Source organism: Neopelma chrysocephalum, unplaced genomic scaffold (assembly GCF_003984885.1).
Source record: "Neopelma chrysocephalum unplaced genomic scaffold, ASM398488v2 Primary Assembly neopelma1_96926, whole genome shotgun sequence".
In the NCBI taxonomy this organism is placed as follows: domain Eukaryota; kingdom Metazoa; phylum Chordata; class Aves; order Passeriformes; family Pipridae; genus Neopelma; species Neopelma chrysocephalum.
Window position 1 is genome coordinate 1,721,476 of NW_020925569.1, and position 23,902 is coordinate 1,745,377.

General features: G+C 38.9%; 1 protein-coding gene across 4 annotated transcripts in view; it reads left to right on the plus strand.

The window, feature by feature from the left end:
- SLC24A2 (solute carrier family 24 member 2) overlaps nt 1–22,925 on the plus strand; it is a 120,374-nt gene extending 97,449 nt beyond the window's left edge. For 3 of the 4 annotated variants that reach the window (XM_027670713.1, XM_027670715.1, XM_027670714.1), the window contains 3 exons: nt 7,228–7,317; nt 7,763–7,929; nt 9,963–11,179. In XM_027670713.1, the coding sequence (XP_027526514.1) occupies nt 7,228–7,317; nt 7,763–7,929; nt 9,963–10,212 (507 nt within the window). In that variant the 3' untranslated portion in view covers nt 10,213–11,179. Of the gene's footprint in view, nt 1–7,227; nt 7,318–7,762; nt 7,930–9,962; nt 11,180–22,630 lie in introns of those variants that run through there. The other variant, XM_027670716.1, reaches the window with a different exon arrangement.
- Nucleotides 22,926–23,902: the final 977 nt, after the last annotated feature.

The following is a 23,902-nucleotide window of genomic DNA, read 5'->3' on the forward strand; positions in this document are numbered from 1 at the left end:
TAAATGCCAAGAAAGAACTGTAGTGGATTTATGTAAAAATAGAGCTAACGGATTTTTTTAAGAGTTTCTTCTTTGAAGAAGATGTAACAGTATCAGTCTTCAAACGGCAAATGGGTGCTTATGAGCAACTGGTTGATAATAGCTCTATAAAGATTGTAATTTATATTCGTAATATTTTATAACATAAAGTGAAAGGTCCGAGAACTTCTTTGGGGCCCTCACATCTGTATTTCTGAATCTCTATTGAATATCACAAAAGTGCTAAGTAAGTCTGTCCATCTTCAGTGCCCTAAAGCATACAACTGGAAAGATTTTAGACTGCCTAAATTTTCTCCTTTTTTTAAATATAATGATATGCATTTCTCTAAAATTCATGTTCTACTAGACATTTGTCTTCTACTTATCATCTTGTAATTTTCATACTAGGACAATATCTGTAAGTCCCTTCATGTGTAAAATACTTGCTAGTTTTGTCCCAAACACAGCTTTAAGTAATTTAAGACTGACAACAAAGGATTTACTGTGACAAGTTACCAAGCCTTATCAGTTTTATACTCACATATACAAAACATATACCTGACTAGGAAGGCTCATGGAAAGTAAAAGAGAGAAATTCAAGAGCTAAAAAAAAACTTTAGTAGTAGTGTTTTAATCTCTTTTCCTTTCTGGACCAAAAACAGGTTTAAAACTGCTGCAAGAGTGGGATGCACAGCATATAAGTCAACACCCTGAATCCTTTTTTCCTCCTCATGCACAGTGAAAAACTTTCCATTCCTAAATGAAAATGCTAAAAAATTGCAATTCAGTGCAAGAAAGAAGCTAAAATAAGACCTCTGATTTGTTTTTACATAAAGGTTTCTCAAAGGCTATAAAGTGACATTTTCTCTTGCAATTTTTAAGCTTCCTTTTCTTAAAGATTTCAAACAACTGTGCTAATCACTTTTGTTTGGTAACAGAGAGCATACTAAATGAATGTCAATATTGTTTATTTCTGTATTTATGCCCTCCTTTTGTCATTCAAAACCACACCTGTAAGTTTTTTTTCATAATTTGGTCCAAAATGAATGAGAAATATGTATTGGCATTATTTTGAAAATCTGAAGTTACCATCAGTAGACCTGTAGCTTTATCCAATATTCTGTACTGTACAAATGAGAACAACTTTTTAAATAATTGTTTTGGAAAGTGACTATCTCAACAAGTTGCATGCAACTGTGTGATGCATGTGATTATTACTAGCACTAGTATTGTTCACAATAGAACTGGCATCCTGACATATTTTGCCATAGCACAAAAAATAAGCAAAGTTGTATATGCCAGATAGGCAAGTGGACAACAGAGCTTTAAAACTTCATTTGCTGAAAAGAGTAGTTTTTTATACCAAAAAAAAAAATGTAGTTTGCAATTACATGTAGTATTAACAGAAAAGGTAAGAAGCTGTGTGAGTATGACAAGCTGCTTACTTTGAACATTACTGTCAAAGAATTAACCAGATGATTGCATAAACTATGTAAAATTTCAAGTATGCTTCATTAGTGTGTCTTTAAAATATTCTCCCTTATGTCTGTGTGTTATCCCCACTGATTCCTTCCTAATAAGAACAAAACCCAATATCACAGTTCAGCATGTGCATCACAAAACAACTTTCATTTAAATCTGTGAGGCAAAAGTTAAAGCAAACCTAAAATAATACTTATATAGATTTTTTTTTTTAGGTAGGCCTACCATCAGAGGCTTTATTTGCAAGTGTAGTAATTTTAGTCAGAAACCAAAAATTCTGCATCAGGATGCTCAGATTAGCATGAGGATATATAAAGTGAACACTTGTGTGGTATATACTTATTGGAAAGACTGTATGAAGCCTTTGACATCCTCTGTGGATGTCCAGTTTTCAAAAAGTGAGTTCTTCTTTCCTCATAGAGTCTCTTTTTGAATGTATATTTTATCTCCACATAATGGAGACAGTTTGCTTGCATTTACTTGTACAATACCAAGCTATATGTAGCTCCATGAAACATAGAAGCTCTAGAAATTTTATTTTATCGACAAGGTCTCCGGTTCTAAAGTTAGCGAAATCCTGCTGCCTTATTATGCTCTGGTGTACACATATGCAAATTTTTATATACTTAGAGTAGATTATGCATTAGTTCAGCTAACTGTCAGCTGATTCACTAGCTGAGGTGTTTTAATGTGTTTAGTGCCTCAATAACACGTGCTGACAGTAAGCCAGTATGTATTAAAATCCTTACTAAAACATCAATTATGTTGTTGGCAGAATCCTGGGGGTACGTATGCCCTTGGGGAATTTTGTACCTAAGTTTTTGTTCAGGTGTTTTGAACAGTAACAGGTATTTTTCCTGTACTAATAGCTTATTTCCCTCATGGCTCTGTAAAGGTCACATATGTAACTGTCCACCTCCTGCAGTAACAGATATTGAAAGATGGAAAGAAAAACTATGTGACCAAGGTGCCCCAAGTGGGTCAGGAGCAGATATTGAACACCATGTCTTTTGTTATAACCTTACTTCACTGTCCAACCTTTGCGGTCATCACGGCTAGGCTTCGCGAACGAAGATTTGGGAAGGGCTCTACCCACATTTGTTACAAGCGCGCTGGTGGCTAAAAAGGCCAATACGGGATAGGCGCGTCCGGTTGCAAAAGGCACAGCAGAAACCTTACTCCACTGTCCAACTTTTGCGGTACAGGCCAGAAAAATGGCTACTGGGGCTCTGATCCTGCTGTCACTGGAGTATAAAATTAAAGTATGTAAATTCTCATTACAAACAAAGCGTTACCACTTCCATGAACTCTTGTTGCCATACAGAGATGCAGTGTTACCAAGGGGACAAGGACAACATGTTCCTGTACAGATCCAGTTAGAGGAGCTGCTTCTGAGTAATCCATTAAGCACTGTTAAGTGTGAAAGAAAAATCAAACTTTTCAATGCAGATAAATTTATTAACATGACAAATATATGAATCATTCAGGTTGTTAAAGATGTTGGTAATAATACTGGCTAAAATTAAGACAGTTACCTTGCAAATTATTAAGTACTCACTACCTTTCAGGATCAAGCTCTTAGGAGAAAGCCTTCATATTTGGATCATTTTTTCTACTTATAGCCCTGTTTTTCAGACACTGGTGTGAAATAAATACAGAAATGTATTAAAAAAAGTGTCCTTAAGGTTGCTTATGGACAGGAATAGTACTAATCCATCTAATCTACAGTGAAACTAGAAAATCCTTTCTCTTTTGTTAAAGGAAAATAGCATACAAATTGAATGAGCCATGGCTTTTCTTGTTTGTCTGCTACCAGGATCACAAAAGAACCAATTGGTAATAAGCTAGGTACTCTGTCTTTACAAGGCAACCATAACAACAGCTACCAAAAGAGGTAAAGAGAAATATTGCTGTCTGCTGTCTCTGACCAGTTCTTCTAGGAAAATGCTTAGAATTGGCAGCTCTCTGTATTTCAGAGAGCTAGGGAGTTACAATGAGATATATCTCAAAAGAATGCTGTTATTAGTTACAAAACAAGCATGATTATTATTACACTCTGTAATAAAATCTAGCATACAGAAAACGAATCAGTGTTCTCATTATGGCTTTTTAAAATTTTCATCTATCTGCAAATTAGATAGCAGCATCTATGGAGTTCACCTCCTTTGGGTGCTCTCTAAGACTTTAATATCTTTCCTATATTGTGGTGCCCAAAACTGCACACAGTGTTCAAGGTGAGGCCACACCAGTGCAGAATAGAGCAGGGACAATCACCTCTAGAAACAGGACCCCAGAAACTACAGGCCTGTCAAGTCTCACTTCAGTGCCCATTAAAGTTATGGAGAAGATTATTCAGAGAAGTATTGAAAAGCATCTGAAAGACAACACAGTCATTGGTCACAGCCAGCATGGCTTCGCGAGATGAAAGTCCTACTTATCCAACCTGATTTCCTTTTATGACAAGGTCACCCACCTAGTTATCAAGGGAAGTCAGTTGATGTAATATTTTTGGATTTCAGTAAAGCTTTTGATATTGTCTCTCACGAGATCCTTTTGGACAAAATGTCCAGCACACAGCTGGATAAACACATCATGCAGTGGGTGAGCAATTTGCTCACAGGTCGAGCACAGAGGGTAGCAGTGAATGGATTAACACCAGACTAGTGGGGTTCCACAGGGCTCCATCCTAGGCCCTGTGCTCTTCAACATCTTCATAAATGACTTGGACGCAGGACTGGAAGGGATACTAAGCAAGTTTGCAGATGACACAAAACTGGGAGGAGCTGTTGACTCCCTTGAAGGCAGGGAGGCCCTGCAGGGTGACCTTAAAAAATTAGAAGAGTGGGCAATCACAAACCAGATGAAGTTCAATGGGGGGAAAGTGCTGGATTCTGCACCAGGGATGGGGCAACCCTGAATGTTCGTACAGAGTGGGTAATGAGATTCTGGAAAGCAGAGCCGTGGAAAGAGACCTTGGGGGTCGTGGTCGATGGCAAGTTGAATATGAGTCAGCAGTGCCCTGGCAGCCGGGAGGATTTCACCACCTGTAAAATGTACAAGCTTTAAATTTTGCCCTTTTTGAGTTTAAATGTTCCCATTTTAAAATAGGTAATTTAAGTGTTAAGCCTATTAAAGTACTCTTAGTCCTGAACTGCAGCTTAACAGTTAATTTTAGTGGGAGATGATTAGCTAAGACAGGAGAGGAGTACACATGCTGCAAAGTTACTGACTCATAATTCTTAGCCATCTGAATTATGTGGGTGTCTGATTCAGATAGGCAATGTCTCCTTGTTGGGCAAGAACCATTTGATATATATATAATCGCAGTATCAGAGAGCTATTACTGGTCAGTACAGCTCTTGTTGTATTACTTTTGTGTAAGCCAGTGTCTGCTTGTATCTTGAGTGTTGTCAAGTGATCATTTAAATTGCATTGCTACAAGGTGCTCTTTGCAGATTTTGTGATAAGTGTATTGCTTCATCTCATTCACCATACGTTTTGCCAAAAAATCCTGGTTTTTACAAGGAAGACAAAAAATGTTGTAAGTTGAAACAGTTGGCTACTAAGAATGGTGAAAAAAAAGAAGTGCTAGGTGTTTAGTTTTTAAAAAGGAAGTTGCTGTTTAGATTCATCCCTACCAGACTCAATTCTACTCCCACTGGTGTCAGATCACTATTTTAAAAGTCATCTTTGTGTTCATTTCAAATTATGTTCCTTTTCAGACTAAGGTCTTCTGTCCCCCAATGCATATAAAGTTTTCATTTTAAACTTAAAAGTCCATCTGAGTAGATTTAAACATTATAAGCTCATTGTCTGTAGCATTTTTAATATGTGTTCCTATGTATATTCACTTGTGGAGTAGTACAGGCCATGTTAGTCAACGTTTACATTCTCAGGTTTCAGGAGGACATTTAGCATTATGCAAATTGCACGCAGGGAGTGAGTAAATATTCTGTAGCACAAACTACAGCTGCACCTGCTTCTGGAGCAGATACAGACCTTCTATTTGTCCCATTCTGTAACTGAGTGTGCACAATTGCCATTGCTGACTTCATGTTTTTTCCCACCAGTAATGTCCTGATCTCATCCTAGTTACGTCAGCAGAAAGAGTCTACACAGTTTCATTGAGCTGCAGACCAGCCTCAGTGTTTTCTGGTTCAGCTGACAAGACAATGACATTCCTGCTTGACCAGCATTAATGGCCAACCCAACTCACTGACCACCTCTTAGTCTACAGCCAGCCTGTTCTGCCATGCTGATCAGTTCCTAAATGTGAGGCTGTTCTATATAAATGCCTCTTGTGTTTGTTATACAAGAAAAGCTGGCTGTGAAGTTCTGTAAACTCCCTAAAAAAGAGGTATTTGTCATGGCTTGAGCAAGCTAAATTGGCAATATCCAATTAGTATTTTCTCTCTAAAAGTCACATTCAGGGAAAATACTGCAATGCTGTCTACTCCCACAGCACCTAGGAATGATCCACAGGCTAATGAGTCTCCTGGTGCAGCAGTGGCATGAGCTGTAGTGAAGGCAGGCATAAAAATTCTGGAGTGGAAGTGAATTTATCAAGGACCTAAAGGAAGAAGTAGTGCAGGACTGAGCAACAGGTGGAATAGGTATTCAGAGTGGTATAACTTACTTCCACAGGCAGTCCTAGTGCTTATTCATGAAAATTTGTGGATTCTGCTCATCACATGTCAGAAATCATCTGGGGTAGGGATCTGTGTTCAGAAGGTCCATGATCATAAAGATAATGGTTTCATTCAAGACTGGTAGAATTCATTCACAGTACAAATATAATTTAAAATTGATATAGATAGTGATTGCCTGATGCAGTACTGCAGTCCTCTTTCCTTTCTTTAGTAGTTAACTCGATCTGTTTTTGTTACATAGATCCTGTTAGTAACAGTTAGATAGTCAACAGGAAATATGGAAGATCTAAAAGATTGGAAAGAACAGAAACCAAAATAAATCATTAAACTGAGTATAACCAATTCATTGGCTGCAAGAACACTATCTGTTCAAAATTTGACATTAGTAAGGGAGACAATGAAAATGAAAATAAAGTTACTTAAGTGTTGCAGAATTTTTAATTCCTTGAAGGGTCTCACTGTACTTTGCATGTTTTTATAACAAATTTCTCTACAAAACAAAGCATGGAAAATATGTTTTTAGCAGATCTTCTATTGTAATATAGAAAAGTAAATGCCATAATAAATTTTCAATATGTATGTTTTTAGCTCTGCCATATGCATTCTTTGTTATACTGATTGTGAAAGGTGTTGCACAAAGTCACTAACGTGTGAAGGAAAGGTATGGATGCCTGTTTTATCAGTTTGAAAACATTCATTCTGAATAAGCATGAAATTATTAATAAATTTAGAAGTCAAACCACTTTTCAGCTAAACACATATGCAAACTGCATCATAACAAATTATGATACAAATGACAACCCAAAATTTGCCATTTATCATACAAGTTGTTGTGAGGTCTTATTTTATAACTGAAGCAATTGGAAGAATGAGGCATAGGTAAATATATACCAGTGTAGGAATTCAGTTTCTTACCTTTCTTGAATGTATTTTGTTCATCTAATGATGACCAGAATACTTGCTCAGAACAGGTCATCAGAAGAAATGACAAGCCACTGTCATTTTGAGAAGCAAATAAGAGTATGGCATGTCATCCTTCAACATAGGTTTTTACTGTTTCTCTTTGTTTGTGTTTCAGACATCAAGAAAATTTTTTCCTCTCACATTTTTCGGCTCTATTAGCTGGATTGCCTTCTTTTCTTACTTAATGGTCTGGTGGGCGCACCAGGTAAGGATGTGATACTGGTACAAAATAAAAGCCCTGCATTATGTTTTGCACTGTGAGAGATCATTTAGAATTAGAGTCCTTCACCTCTGTCATGCTGAGTAGTGCCTTATTTTAGAAGCTGCAACTATGGATGAAGGAAATCCCTACTCACAAAGTGGAAAGTAGTTCAGAGAGCTGTGGTTCTCCTGTCCACAGGACTTGATCATTCTTGTAACATGAGAGCTATCAGCAACTGTTTGTCAATAACTTATACTTCTCTGTGACAGTCTTATCTCTCTCCTGATAGATGTGGAGATGTGTGAAAATGAGTATTTCTTCAATCTTGCTGGGTATTCAAGATAGTCGGCAAGTCCAGGATAATATTCCTGGTTAAATAGGTTTACAGCAGAAAATGTTTCTTCACTACAGGACACTTTTTTTTCTGTTTTTCCTTAAACCCTTTTAGGTTGGAGAGACCATTGGTATTAGCGAAGAAATCATGGGATTGACTATTCTAGCTGCTGGCACATCCATTCCTGACCTTATTACCAGTGTTATTGTAGCACGCAAAGGTCTGGGGGACATGGCTGTGTCCAGTTCTGTTGGAAGCAACATATTTGACATCACAGTGGGGTAAGTCCTACAGCAAGAAAATTGTGTCCGTTTTAAACAAGTCTTTTGTTGTTAGAACATTGCACCCACGAGCAGCAATCCTTAAAAAGGAGAGTGATACAAATATTCTATGAATGTTACTGTGGCAAGTGCTCTGAAGTTTATAGACATTTGCATGACAGAATTGTTATTAATTTGTTCCCTGATTCTTGCTTTGATACATTCCAGAGGTGCCTAGGCAAGTGAATTGCATTTTAAAAAGTGAGCAAGAGCATTTTCCCAAGAAGGAATTTTAAAGCTTTTTATGCTTTTGTCAGATTGCTGTTTGCTTTCCATTACCATTCATTTTGCTTATACTAGAGCTTTCTTTCTAAATGATGATCAGGAACAATTCATTGCCTCTGCAGTATTCAACATGCTTGCTGTAATAACAATGGAATGTCATTGTTTTGAGTAGCTTGTTTAGGCTGCTGTTGACATGTGATTAATTTTTTTTAATACCTGGCAAGTCCCAAATTACGAAGTAATTCTTTCTTAACAAAAAGCACTCTTTATATAGCTCTTGACAATGTGAAGCTACATGAGATTGTACAGAAATTTGCTATTTACACTTTACTGCTTCACTAAGATAACGATGTGTGGCATGAGGTTGGAATTCAAAATCCTTTTTTGGTCCTTTGAGACCAAGGTACATCAGGTCCAGAACTAATGTCATCTATGCCTCGGTATTTGAAAAATGTGCGGGAAGTACATAGATACACTCTGTCTTTATTGCCACATTCCCATCTTCAACACTAGAAGATAGAGGTACTGAGAATCATGTCCATACTGTCAGTTTCTCTGCCTTTGGTTGTTTCTTGCCATCACTCAAACAGAAGAGCAGATCTAGTGCCAAACAGCCTAATCATGGTTTTCGCTGCTGAAAATATACCAGCAACTGCACAGATGCAAAAAGGGATCCTGAAGTAGGAGTAGATAGTAAATGTCTGTTTTACTTCATCTGTAAGTGTCAGTACCTTAGACATAGGAAAACTGGGCTCCTTTTTTTCTATTAATCCGGAAGCATGAAGTGTTTGAAATAATATCTATATGCAGAAAATCTGCAAAATATATGAAAACCATGTGCTCCAACTTGGAGTACCTAGGGTGCATTACAAAACTTTTCTCTTTTGCAATGCTTTCTTACTTTAAAAAAAATGTTTAGCCTCTTCCTGCCAATAGAAATGGTTTTGTCCTGCACCACTCTGCTAGACTTGGTATATTTACAACAGAAATGGCACAGTTCAGCTGTAGACTGGTGTAGTTAGTACTGCAGCTGCAATAAATTATTCTCTCTTGAGCTGCTTATTTGAAGTTTTAAGGTTGTGAGCTTCTGACAACTCACTTCATGCTTTCTAAGCCTGCTAAGCTCCAGTCAGAGTCTTAAATATTTATTTCAGCTTGACATCTTGCAAAGGGATATTACCTCATTCTGTGGTTTGAGAGATGAGAAATGCAATGACAGCAAACACAGAAATAGAAATTAAGCTGAAGTTCAATTGAAGTTCACATTTGAACACAGGTTTATACAGTAAATGGGGATTTAAGGGCCAAATTTCAGGCATTTAAGGACCAAATTTTGTGGACAGTGTCTTGCAGAGTGCCGTTTCTTCATGGCAAGGACGTGTTTTTATGTAACCCATCCCCCTGTCATGCATGCTCTTGGAAAGAGAGTGTGCATAGCTTCTCCCACAGATGGTGTGAAATCCAGAAACAAATGAAAGAGGTCTTCCTGCTCACAGATAGGATGCCAGTTGATTTGTCAGCCAAGGGAAATACAGTTCACCAGTGTAACTAGTGGAAGAGTGGGGACCATAAATCCCATGTGTTCTCCCCAAGAACTATGAGCAAGTTGACAAGTTAGATTTGTGTACATATTAGAAGAGTTGAAACTCTTCCTGCCTCACTTTACACAGGAAGCCTCTGATTGTATTTTGAATTGTCTCCAGAAACTTTCTAGTGCCTCTTTCTGGTCTTCTGCAATGTTTTAAACTATTTTTTCTGTTTCTTAACAGCCTTCCTCTTCCATGGCTCCTGTATGCTGTGATTAACAGTTTTGCCCCAGTGGCAGTCAGCAGCAATGGTCTGTTCTGTGCAATTGTCCTCCTCTTCATCATGCTGCTCTTTGTCATCCTCTCCATTGCTTCCTGCAAGTGGAGGATGAATAAAATCCTGGGTTTCCTCATGTTTGGGCTTTATTTTGTGTTCCTGATTGTCAGTGTCCTCCTGGAGGACAAAGTGATCCAGTGTCCTGTCTCCATCTAGTGGAAAGTGCTCGACAAAAAAAACCCCAGAACATATATATTTATTAAAGAAAAAATATGTATACCAAAACAAGATACCAAAAAAAAACCACAGTGGAAAGCTTCACTGAGTATAACCCATGGATCTGTAAATTTCCTCTTCCTTGATTTTAAAAGAGTGAAAGAAAGAAAATTACACAAAGGGTGGATCTAGGAGCTGAAGAATGACTGCTGCTGTACAGTACAGTTACACATGAAGGGCTGAGTTCAGCTGCACTGAGGTTTTCTTTGCTGCACATCATCCTCGCTGCCCGATACTGGACACACTACGCATGCACGGAAACAATGACAGTTATTGCTTCTCCTCAGCCTGTGGTACAAATCCACAGACTTCTCGTTCTCTGTAGTCGTATACACAGACACACAGTGTGCTCAGTTCTTAAGGCTCTCCTCTTCTAAGGAGAATGATGATACTGACTTTGTGGAGGCACCACCCCCCCCACAGACCCTGGTAACAGGATTTTTCTGATGACCTGCTGAAACTCCTGAGTGGAAAGCGTACACCGAGTAAATGAGTCACAGATGGGGAAGAGCTTGTATGTCTCTTCATATGGGTGGATTTGTATGATGTGATTTCAGAAAAGCCAGTGAATTCATCAGTGTTTTGATCATCTGCATCACAGGTCTGTAAAGGCAATCAGCAGGATGTTAATGGTGGTTTTTTACATCTTGCAAAACTCTTCAGGTTCCAGAAACTCTGTCTCTGGCACTGAAGGAGCCACGATGCCTGACCATTTTGTAACTGGTGCAGATTTTCATTGCATTCTCATGCAAAGACCAGAATGGGGATACTCTTTCTTCTGTAATAGCAATGCCGCATGCAGTGACATCATACAGCTATGTGAACACACCATTTTTTCTAATGCAGCAATATTAACAGTACCAATGGCTTTCAGATGCTGTTATGAGTTTGCCTTTTCATGCCAGAAAGGCTAATTTGCTTATGCATAGTATATTATACAGAAAATAGAAGTAAGTAGTTATAAAGTGGCAGCCTAATTGCTAAATGAATATATATTTTACAGGCTTTCACTATTACTTGGAGTGTAAGGACCTTCACAGCTACATATAGTTATTGCTGGAAGAGATCCCCAGCTGTTGTACAAAGCTGGGGCAGTCCACATTTGCTGTTATAAGTCTTGAAACTAGGTAGGAGAAACACAATTTAATTACAGTGGAGCTGCAGGAAGCTTACATGAAAATTCTTCAGTATTGCTGGAAGTATAAATGTCTAAAGAAGCCCAGGAAGGAGTGAAAACGCAACATCCTTTTACTGAAATATTGAGAGAAGGAGAAGGTCCAAACCTAGAACAAAAAAATAAGAAGGGAGGAAACAACTGATGTTCATCTTCCTTGTAGTTTGGATTTTTTTTAAAAAATAGGAGGACTGGAATGGGTGTTAAGAAATTATTTCAAATAATCATTTGTTTGTTCAAGTCTTTTGTACAGTTAGAGTTCATGAAGATTCAGTGCATTTCTGTGACCTGTTTCAGCATTATTTTATATGCATATTGTGCTCACAATGGCAATGCCATGCTCACAGTTGTGTAACAGAAGGCTCAGCACATTTTGTCTTGTCAGTTTTTCTCTGCTCCATGCTGTTTGTTTCTCACTCATCCTCTTTGTCCTTTACTGTTTTCCTGTTATATGTGTTTGTGTGTAATGGTATATGGTTAGAGAGTCAGGACTTGACAGAAAACAATGGTAGAGAAAAAAGTACAAAATTCATATTAGGAATATTAATATTATGTGATATCATGAAGAAAAAAAGTGAGATAATAATGAACAAAATGAAGGAAACTAGGAGTTACGTCTGCTACTCATATATTGTCCTAAGGTATTAAGTCCTACCTACACGCAGAATCAGTATTTAATCTTATCCAAACATTTGCAACGTCTCTTGCTTTTTTAGTGCTTTTTCGAGTGAGCTTCTCTCATTGTGAGCAAAAACTTGTCGTTGTATTTAAGATCCTTCATTGCTCCAGAATCCTTACCTGTCTTAACGATAGTGCTACCCACCTCTTTAACATTTGTTCCTGGGAGCGTACACGATGGAAAGTAGGTGTATTTACATACCTGCAGTGCCCTCTACTGACAGGAACAGCAACCTTGCTTAAGCAAATCTATAAACCAATATCTGAGCTCAAAAGAAATATGTCCCAAAATACAGAGCTGACTCCACAGTATATTCTATTCCAGGGGAGTCACAAAATGCTTTTATTTCTGATGACAATGCTCAAAACAGGCAATCCTTTCCCAAGTGAGCAGAATAAGAGTGATCTGAAGGAGTGTGTGCAGGATCTGAGAGGGCTGTGTATATGTGAGTGTACAAAATACTAAGATCCCCAGATTCACTGATCTGACATTTCAAATAAAGAAACTAGTCCGAAGTCTGATCTCTGTTCAAGACATTACTCCATTACCCTTCCCTTCCCTTCCATTCCCTTCCCTTACCTTTTTTTTTTCTTTTTTTTTTTACTTCATGGTGTAACAATTCCCATACTGGAAAGGAAAAAGCCCTACCTGACCTTCAGAGCTGTAAGAGCACTCTGATGCACTCTGCAGAGTTGGGGCAGGTAGGGAGAAGAAAGTAACTAATTGAAAACTATACACAGTGGGAATATTTCAGTCCACAACAGGCATCAACAACTTAAAGGAAGACTTTTATGTATAGAGTTAAGGACTGATATCCTGTAATGACAGTTGTATGCTGTCTTAAAACGTATCTAATTTCTTTCCCATTTCTGCTTGTCTCTGTCAACATATTTATCTTGGAAGGTATTAAAAATAAGTTTTTCCTCTCCAGAATAAGACACCTCATGGCTCCCACTGCCTTGCATCTGTTGGGCAGATCATTTTTCAAATGGTCGAATAACTGAGGAGTCAGTGGTAGCTCAGCTCCAGAGGTAATAGGACAGATTTCAGTTGTGTGGTGCTTTCTATGGAGACAGGCTGTGAAAGATGGTTCCACTTATAAAGGCAGCTTTCTGATGCTGTGGTAAACTGTTTAAAGATACTTGCATGCCAATGTGCTCTTTGATAACAAAACAACAGCTGTGCTGGCTGGTAGTGAAAAGAGAGGAATGGGATGGAGAGAGAAGCTTACTCCCTTATCCTGTGCAGGAGGTGTTCAGTCTTTAGCTGGAATGCTGAGAGAACAGCCAAGAACTGCTGCAACCCAGTGACTGGATGTCCATGAGCTGTTCAGGCTCAGTGCTGCCAGAAATGCACACCACCTGTTATGACTCTCCTATTTTACAGTGGCAGCAAATTTCCCAGCATTAAGTGTTTCTCATTGCTCATAATTATTTCACTGTGAGATCATGAACATTTCTCAGCATTGCACACCTAGAAGTCAAAATTCAGTTTCTATTTTCTTCAAAGTTCTGAATGATTTCACCAGGGATCTAGTTCTGCACACTGCCCAAATTCTACAGTAAGTTCATTGGTGTTGAAACCTCTTCCACCTCCCTGTATGCCTGTTCTCACTTATTCAATTGATGTTGCTGTCTGCATAATCCTTATCAAGCATAAATGAATAATTAAGAGAAAAATTGGTGTTACTATAAGGATCCTGTTCTAGCTTGGCAACACAGTAAGTAAGGTAAGAATGCAACTTCAGATTAGATAGCCAACTCTCTGTGGCACCATTATCTCTGAACAGAACCAATGCTGGACGTGATTTTTGGAAAGGATTTCCGGTAGCATTTGAGTAGGATCATGGTTCAGATTGTAACCTGTTGTAAAGGTTTTCTGCACTAACTTCATTGGAATTAAATATAAGAATGGACCCCAGTGGTACAAAATACCATTGGAATCCTACAACAATTCTCTGTTTTACACTCACACACACACACACATGTACACACACAAATAAAAAAAAGAAAAAGCTGCCTTCCCTCTGCAGAAGCCAGCTGGTCACATCTGTAGGGTATATGCTATAAGTGTGATTGAAAGTGTGGTATGAGGATGTTCTCCTCACAAACTACATGTAGACATGCAAAAATCTTTCAGCAAAGCTCTGTGGTCTCTAAATTAACTTTCTTACTGAAAGCTAGTGCTTTCTTGTAGTGCAAACAGGGTCTTGTGTCTGTATGCTTCTGCTTATGTATCCAATTGATGTGACTGACTACATAAACTTCATGAAGCATAAAACACAGTGGGTGACATTAGATGTCATTTAATGTTTGTAACAGCAGTGAACCTACCATGTAATTTCCACATATACTACTACAAAGTAGTTTATGGTCACTGTCACTCATGGTACTGTTGTGTGTGGATATGAAGGTCCACAAAGCAGTAAGTTAAACATGTAGTTAATCCGAGTACAGTGAAAAAATAGATGCTTAGAAATATTATTAATGTTTGGGTGTTTTTTAAGGGATTATTTCTCTGGTTGTCTTTTACTTCATTATGTATTTTGCAAAAAGGGGATATACAATGTTTTCTAATTAGTATTCTTTCAGCAGTAATTCCTTAAAATAGCATCTTATGGTCCATATAACTTATGTTCTGAATCAAGTATGAGTCTGTATCAGATGGTTTTATAACAAAGAAATAATCCCTTCTCCAACAACTGGTCCAACAAAATACAGATTTCTACCATTAACCTAGATAAGATAGAGACATTTATCTTAGGATCCCATATTTCATAAATGCAGTTGCCTAACAAACCTAATTATCCTGGGAGCTATGTACAAAGAGAAAAATTGCATTCACTTGTATTCTTGGAAACAATTTTACCTCTTGTAAAATTCAATGACACAACTATCTGAGAAAGAGTCATGGTTTGAGCAGGTGATTCTTGTCTTCCTCCTATTCCTGGAAAGTTAAATTGAAGAGTTTGTACCTGGAAAAATACTTGCAGAAAGTGCACTCAACAGTATAGAGAGGAGTCCTGCTCTAGTCCTCCAACAGGAATGGGTTTCATTCCTGGTTGATGTTAAAATTACCCTTCTTGGGTCTGTTGCCATCAGTTACATGAATATCAGTATTTCCATTGGGATGGGGGAGACTAACTTCCAAATTGAAATTACACAATTCAGTGTAGCCATCAGATACAAAATTTATTTATGGATCACAGTTCCATAGTTCAGACAAGTCATCCTGTAGATCTGCTGTGTGTTGCTAGAGGTCAGTGTATGGCATCTCAGGACTTGTCTGCTTGGATGGGTGCAGCTAGTTTGCGCCTTCCCGTGCCCGTGCGCCTGCCTGACTGGATGCAAGCCATATATTCTCCAGAAGCCATGTAATCACATTAGCATGGCGCTAAGCCCATGCTCCAGCCAGCCAGGTGCAGGTCAGCCCCAGCCTAGAAGCCACACAAACACTTGGAGTGTGGGTAGACCAGACACACACTTGGCCACATCATTCCCACGTGAGCCGTAAGTGAAGTGGCACAGGACAGGACTGAGTAATTCAAGACTGGTAAATGTACTGTACATTCATGTAGATTTATTGTAAATTCACCACTCATCAAAGACAAAACCAACCCCAACAAAGAAATTTGTACACATTTTTAAAGATCTTGCACTTTACTATTTTTTTATTTTTATTTTATGTCACATAGTTGTCTTAATGCAAAAAGAAGCCATAAAAAACCCAGAAGACTAGTATGGGCTTTCTAAATACGGGGATCATTAATTTTAAAGTAAAGAATCCATTTCATGTCTCTGTTTAAGGTCTAATGTAAAATACTGACAAATAAATGTACAGTAAAGCAGGATCTGGTTTTGCCTTAGTGAAGCTGTGAGTAAGTCAGGGGGAGTTTGCTCCTCATACTCTTGAATTTTCCTGTGGGGCTGTACAAAATGCTGCACACTACCTTTGCAGCAGGGAATCAGTCCTGCCATGCTTATTCACCCCAGGAAAAAGTCAGGCCCAATGAAACAATTAAATCATTCTACTACTCCAATGTTTTCTCCCACTGAGATCACAGAAAAGGAAGTTCTTTATGTTTTAGTACGTTTATAAGAGATGAGTTAATTCTATCACTTTTTCCAGAAGTTTTCAGGGTCAGATTATCCAAGAAAAATCAACTATTTCATTTAATCCCCCATTAAAATCACATAATGCCAAGGATTTCACTTGGGTTTGTGTTCATTTCCATTATCAAGATCTCTGTTGCACAGTTCTAATTTTGCAATCCTGACTCTGGGGAGTTGACTTAAGTGAGTTGAAATTATTTGTCACTTAAGATGGCAAGATCAGGACACTGTATTGTCATATGAAAATAGTAATGTGTTATAACTGACAATCAGATGCTATTTTTGTAATAAAGCTTTTTTAGCTTGTTTACTCCACTTTTTAGTTTTCATACTCCATAATCTCTCATTTTCAACTTATTGTAAGAAAAATCTGAAGTCCCCCATCTTTACTCATTTCAAACTTTAAAAGAAAAAATACTTTGCCATGTACTTTTTATTTTGCAAGTCCAGGCAATGCCCTGAAAATTCCAGTTTTTCTCATGTGTATGGATCATTATTCACTAGATGAAACTGTTTTATCTCTGAATCAGTATATGCTCTGTGAATATAAGTTTGTATATAGTATGAAAGTTACCTTTATTTGTACATAGACTCTTGGAAATAATCCCTTCTATCAAAGGTCCTACTTCATTGTATCTACAGAATATTTCACTGTGGTGTGTACACTTTCTCACCTTATGATAACAATACAGAGCTCCTCATATAAATCACTTTATGTAATTGAGTTGTCTAAGTGTGAATAACAATAACAACAATAAATACTAACAAAAAGACTGAAGAGTGTGTCCTTTTGCTCAGTATCTTTCGTCTTAATTGTCTTGGACTTGCTGGGGTTCTGAAAATAGTATGTTAACTACCTGCTCTGCGGTGCTACTCATCATTATCAGTGTTCAAGCAGTGCTAATAGCCTCTTGCCATTTCACTGCCACCTTCTGTGTATACACAGAGTAAGGAAAACATCTGTGTTTCAGTGAGCTTAAAATTTAGTTAGACATGGATTTTTCTTATACAGACCAATGTGAATCCAAACTGCCTAGAGCTGTGTATGTCTGAAGTCCTGTGGTTCTGTTTGGGGCCAAGTTCCCTTACATTTCTTTACTGACACATTCGATCACAAGTAGTTTTGAATGCCATTCTTTAGTTTGACACCTTGTGTAATCTTCAGGCTGCACAGTCTGTTGTGCTTGCCAGCTAGGCTTTTTTTTTAGTCTGTCATTGGATGAATGATACTTTTAAACAAAATAATGATCTTCAGTAAATGAAAGCAAAAGAGAGTCAGTAATGCTAAAAATTTCCCATTATCAACCAACTTTTCCATCTTCACAAGTTTTAAAAGGTTGTAGCAAAGCGCTGGTATTTATGCAAAGCAAATGGACATTATTACTTAATGTTTCTCCCACAGTAGCCCCAGGAAGACATCCTCCACAATGAATTAAGGAATTTTTTGTGAGGCATTGTGCCAACCCTAAAGGTTTGATCCCAGGAGAGAGATTTTTCATTCACCTTTATCCACTCTAGATCTTTAAAATTTTAGATTGGAAACAACAAAAGAAATTTGCAGGTAGACTAGACGTTGAGAATGGTGATTGTCCTGAGATATTCATGCCTGCCAAATGGGAAAAACAAGGTCAAGCACATCCTACAAAACCCAAAGTTGGCAGATGCTCCAAGTTACAGAGGCATAGATGCTTTCACATTTAGGTTGGAGATAGAGTGTTGGAGAAAAAGACAGGCTTTGGCTGAGAAGTGAACATGCATACATACACACACATATACATACAGAGCCGTTCACAGCTCTGCTTTATGGGTGTGTGTTTTCTTACCCACTGCTTGCTAACATTTGACCTGTTCCTCAACTTCAGCAACTTTTGAAAGAAAGTAGAGTATATTAAAACCTTCAGTACCACAGCAGGTCTTAATGGTATATGAGTGGTGTGAGCAGAGAAAAGAGAAAAAATACATTAAATATCCACCACAGTCCTGCCTGGAGTAATGAAGGCAAGTTTCTTTGCCGTGTGTTTCCTCATCCACAGGCAAGTACTTCACTGCCTTACCTGTAGTCCCTGAAAAAACATTCACTATTACTTTTTTCATTTACAAGTAGTTGTATTTGGAGTGTTTATTGACAAGAAGAAAAGTGATATGTGTGTTTAAACTCAGTTAAAACTTCCCTTTCCTGGAAAGGCTTCAGAGCTTCCCTTTAAAACAGGAAATTCCCTTCCTGTTAACACCTATCTCAGAGAAATAAATATTTGTGCCAGAAACTTACAGAAAGTAAAGAGAGATAGACTACAGATTATAGGCCTAAAGAGATGTTTTATCATCCCTTCATCTCTTTATTTATGCAGATTTTCTCATCATGGTTTGAAAAACATATATTTGTTGTGAACAAGGTTTTTTTTTTCAGCAAGGTGATGAGGTACTAAGAAATTAGTTGTAAATCTACAGTATTGCCTCTGAGGCATCAAATCCAAACCAGACCATTTCTTGCAAGCTAAATATGAGGCTTGTAGGCAGAGAAGTTACAGCAACCTGTAAGATTAAAGTACACCGAGTTGGATATTTAAGCAGCAGTTTTACAAGGATCTTTAAATGAACAAGAGGTGTCCCACAAAGCTTTGGGTAATTGCAAACACTTTTTTCCTGTTCACCAGCAATGATGAGTAAATACCAGTGCTTTGCTACAACTTTCCACTAACTCTTGCTATAAATGTGTGAAATTGCATATGCTGATTCTGCAACATAGGAGGATTGCCTGCAGTGGGACTGGGTCAGAGGATGAGGAGGTCTGGCTTGGGCTTGCTGTCTGAGGCAGAGGACAAGATGGGAGGGTATGTTTGTGTGTACTGCCTAGCTCGGGAAAACACACCACTTCACCGGACTTTGCATTTCACGCTGTATTCCAGGGAGCAAGGCAGGAGGGGAAACAATTAGGAAAAGTGACAGAAAAATTATCAGTTACAATTATGTCTAAAAGGACACATAATAGACTGTTTTCCTTCCCACCTCTCTGCAGCCCAATTTAATTGTATTGTAAAATGAAGGAATTACAACCCTGACCAACATGCCCTAGGGGGCAGAGGCTGGACTAGATGATCCCAACAGTGGCCCCTTCCAACCCTACCCACACTGTGATTCTGTGATTCTGTGAATGGTGTAGTGCACTGTTCCGTAACAATGAAAACAACTGCTCCCACTGCCCCCTCCCTGCCCCTGCCTATTTCCTATTCTTTGTTACTAACTAGGTTGAAGAAAAAGGGAAACTACTTCCAGAATTTTCAAAGTGTCTGTTAAGTTCTGAACCTACTCTTGTCTTCGTGTACTGTCTGCCTGCTTTGATTACATGCCATATTGCTGGTCAGAATTTGCCTCTGACAGCAATGACCATCTCTTGCTAATTTGGTATCTGCATTTTCACGACTAAGGAACTGTAGCCATGAAATACTGCTAGCTAAAACTAGCTCTAAAGAGTTTGACTTAATCTCACAACATGCAACACTATTCAAGAAAAATCAGTTTGAGTGTTGAAAACATTAGCTTATTCCAGGCTAACATGCTGTATTGTTCATTTGTGCCTTTGTCAAAAGCATCGATAAACCCATTTTGTTATATTTTATAGCCAATTTAAAAAAAATTATTCCCTAGAATCCAATGTACTCTCCACTCAGAACAATGATTTTCAGCAAAGCTCTTACCAGAAACTCACTGAAGAAGCAGTTCTTAAGGTTCGCAATTACTAATATACAATTTTTCCAAAAATAAATTTCCTGAACAACTTTTCTTCACCACCATCACCTGTCCTGCTAAAAACCCATTTAAACCATGCCAAGGTATTGTCTTGAGAAGAGCCAGGACAAGCATGGTGGAGGCAAACCTTCCTTGTCCTCAGGCCTGTTTTTACTGCCCTGGCCCCCTTCATACTCCTGTCCTCTCTCTTCCTCACACTGCCCAGCATCCCAAATAATTGCTCTCACAAGCGGTGACCCCACATGTGGAGGCAGGTGATGCTCGGAGCTTGACAGTCTCAGGTCTTTTTTACCATCCTAAAGGGCCAGGCAGCAGGAAGGACCCCCATTTATAAGTAAATCCCCAGCCTTGGTTGACCTAAGAAACAGTCTAGATGCAACTCAGTTTCTCTGTTTGAAGTTTTGTTTTATATATTCCTGGGGTTTTCATCTTTTTTTCATCTTAATTAGTATCTCAGTAGGCCATTTGTGCTTTTGTAACTCATCATACCCCTGAGAGAAGTGTGGTTTTTCTTACAGAAAATAGCAGCCTAAGGGACTAATGCCAACATGATGCTCCCCCAAGTTCATTGCAGGCGCTGCCAGTTTGCCCCAGCTGTCAGCACAACTGACTCCACTTTTAACCATCTGTGGTATCACGTGGCAGCTGAACACAGAGTGGCAAAGTCAGCTCTGTAGGCACCACCAGGCATCATGGAAGGAGCAGAGAGCAACTGGCATAAGCAGGGCATCCTCAGTCATTTCACAGTGGGTTTGTGCAAAGTCTGGACACCAACAGAAAGGTGATGCTATGTACATGCACCCACTGCTGCACCTGCCCTGGTAAGCTCTACCACTCCTGCCTTACAGAGGGAAGTTGGAAAAATTTATTGGCATAAAGGTGCTTTGGCACCTGTTCCAGCTTGTCTAGAGCTGCTAAAGTCACAGACCTCAACATGCAGGCCTTGTGAGGAGACACTCTGGGAAGGCGCAAAAAAATTAAAATCTGCTAGCCATGAGGACTGCCACAAACTGCATCAGAAGTGGTGGGCACAGTGAACTTGCAGAAAGGCACTAGTCTTGGGAAGTATTAAGGGAGGTGGATGGATGGAAACACAAACAGGTCATGTCCTCAGTGCATTAAAGATGGCTTATGCAGATTAATAACTGGTGCTAGCATAGTTCCTAAAGTTCTCATTTTCTTGGAATTACATTAATACCAAAATGTCCGGTAGCAGGTGTGCTTGTGGACATTTGCAGGCAATTATCTCTGCTGACAAAAGGGAGATAATAATAAACCTCCTAATGCAGGAGAGCAAGGCACAAGCAAGCAAGTACATCAAGCAGGGCAGTACAACTCATTGTGTCCTTGTTCCAAATATATACTTCTCTTAATGTTACAGCAGCTGTTCTCCTCCCCAGTCAAAATCCCTGCTGTTCTTCCTTGAAACAAAAGCATCCTCCTCTGGGCTGATTTCAATTCTGAATGTAAAGAAGAAGGGCAGTGATAGAGATACTGAAGAGTGCAGAAAATACTGACTACACTTGCCAGTACAGGGCAGGCGCCTAAACAAAGCTCTAGGTTTCTCTAGGCTCCTGCACCAGTCCCAGGTAGAGCAGCTGGGCTTGTATGAACTTTGCCTTTCATCATGAACCACGGAGGGGATGGCTTTTCACTTAGACTGGCAAAATGAACTTCCTCAGCCTCACCATATGCCTATAAAGAGCTTTGTGTTTTGCTTCTACACTAAGAATTCAACAGATTTCCTTCTACTGTTCACTATGTATCCTGGTTGCATGTGAAGTAACAGAACGTATCCCATCATTTCTGAGGAAGGGATGGTCCAGGTCTCTGCACTGCAGGAGGGCTCTGGGTGAAAGCACACATCTGCTCAGCATCCAGAGCTACACAAAATCACTGTGCAACCTGCAACCTGCCAGCAGGCTGCAGGGAGCAACTTGTCCAGACTGGTTGCATCTGAAGGCATGGACCTTGCTGATTTTTCCTCTGTGGACCACCAATGAGTCAGTAGCACAGTGAAAAAGGCATTGATGTCTTTGAGAAGCTTGGAAGGGGATTATGTCAGGATCCACAGACCTAGAAACAGCAAAGGGAGAAGGCTCAATGAAATTCTTTCTTTCTCCTAGGTTGGAGTCTGGTTTTAATCTCAGTTAATGTGCAGCTAATTTGAATGAAATAACAACAGGAAAGTTGAATTCATATAGGACAGGTCATTTTTCTAGCCTAAACTTTACTTCTTCCTCAACTTCTCATTTATTGTGGGCAGAGTTAATCTGAGAAGATAATACTTTTATATGGCTCCAGAAAAAAGCAGTCTAACCAGAACTAGGAGAAATCAAGTGAGTGCATTTAAACTGGAGTTTCTGCGAAATTGGGAAACAACATCAGGGCGTGTGAATTTGTTGCTAGAATGGCTGGCTTTGCATGCAAGTATGGAGGTATTTGCTGTGGGATAAATGCAATCCACTTCGCAAAATTGCAAACACCAAAATGGCAAACAAAAAGGATCTCTTCTATCTAGAATACTTTAAATAGTGAAAATCTATGTTTGTTTCCACCAGAATTAAAAAATAGTTACTAAAAATATTTCTGGCCTTTGTTGTATTTAGTGTCCTTTACTTGTAACAATGACCCTTTAATTTACAGCCTCCCCTACCCCTGCCTCTCATAATAGAAGACACTGAGTTACAGGATGTCTGGCAACTTGTTTCACATACACTGCTGGAATATAGCTTATGCCGCAATTTTCAGGCATTCAGTGCTGATGTCTTTGCTTCCCTTGTATTACCTTCATCACACTGATGCAGTAAATGTTTTGCTTGTGCAACTTGCCTATTGCTTGTCTTGCTTGCCTATTTTTTTAACATGTGAAGAGTAGCACAGTGAGTTCCTGAGGTTGAGGTTCCTCTTCTGCTTTTGTCCTCCACGCTATGAAATCATTAGTAACTTGTTTTGTTCTATTAATAGTCATCCTCCAGGGATGCTCATCTTTATGAGTTATGAGCATTTGCTCTAGAGCAAAACTCTCCCCTGACATAAAGTGTCTGTTATTTGTGGGCTATGACGAGATACAGAAACCTATGGGACAGGCCCTGTTAACATCTTTATGTCCTTACACCCTACTAATTGGGATGCATTAGCTAACACAGGATGAAAATCTAGCAGAACAAACATACGTTTTTATTAGACTGATACAGTTTTTAGACCGTAAAAATCAAATGCTACTGGAAACCAGCATATAGTTAATTTTCCACTGCAATATATGATAAATAACAGAGTTTACTTTGCCAAAACAGGTTTGAGGTAGGTGACTTGACTAATAGCACTCCTGCTACTGACTTCTCTTTAATCTGATACCACATGCTCCAGCAAGCAATTCAGCTTTCTGTTCACAGCAGCATGAATAAGAACACATGAGGACTAATGGTTTCTCCTCCCTGAGACACCTACCCAAAGCAATACATTGTACATTTCCATAATTCCCAGTGGTTTTACATGGCTGTCTGAAGGGAGGTATTTCTGTTGCAGATAAACAATGTTCACACCTTGAAGCTGAAGAAGTGCTGTGAGTTCTTCAAACTATGGGATGTTATCTGGGTCAAGGGCAATACAGGTAATCATAGGATTCACAGAAGGAGGGGAAAAAATGATCCTTGAGTAGCTCTGAAGAACAATCTATTCACTTTACCTTCAGTGCATTTGTCAGGAGGACAATGGGGAAAAGTTCAGGCAGGAGACTGCAATGACAGAGCTATCTATAGCCCTCAGATCAAAGCCACAGACAGCACAGCTCTGTTGCTTGAGTGATGATCATACTGTAGTTGCAAATAGAAGAGGTCAGGGAGAGAATACAAAAGGGAAAGAGATTTCTGCATGACACAGTCCCTTGTCTTGTTTCTGTATCTTGTACTTCTTTAT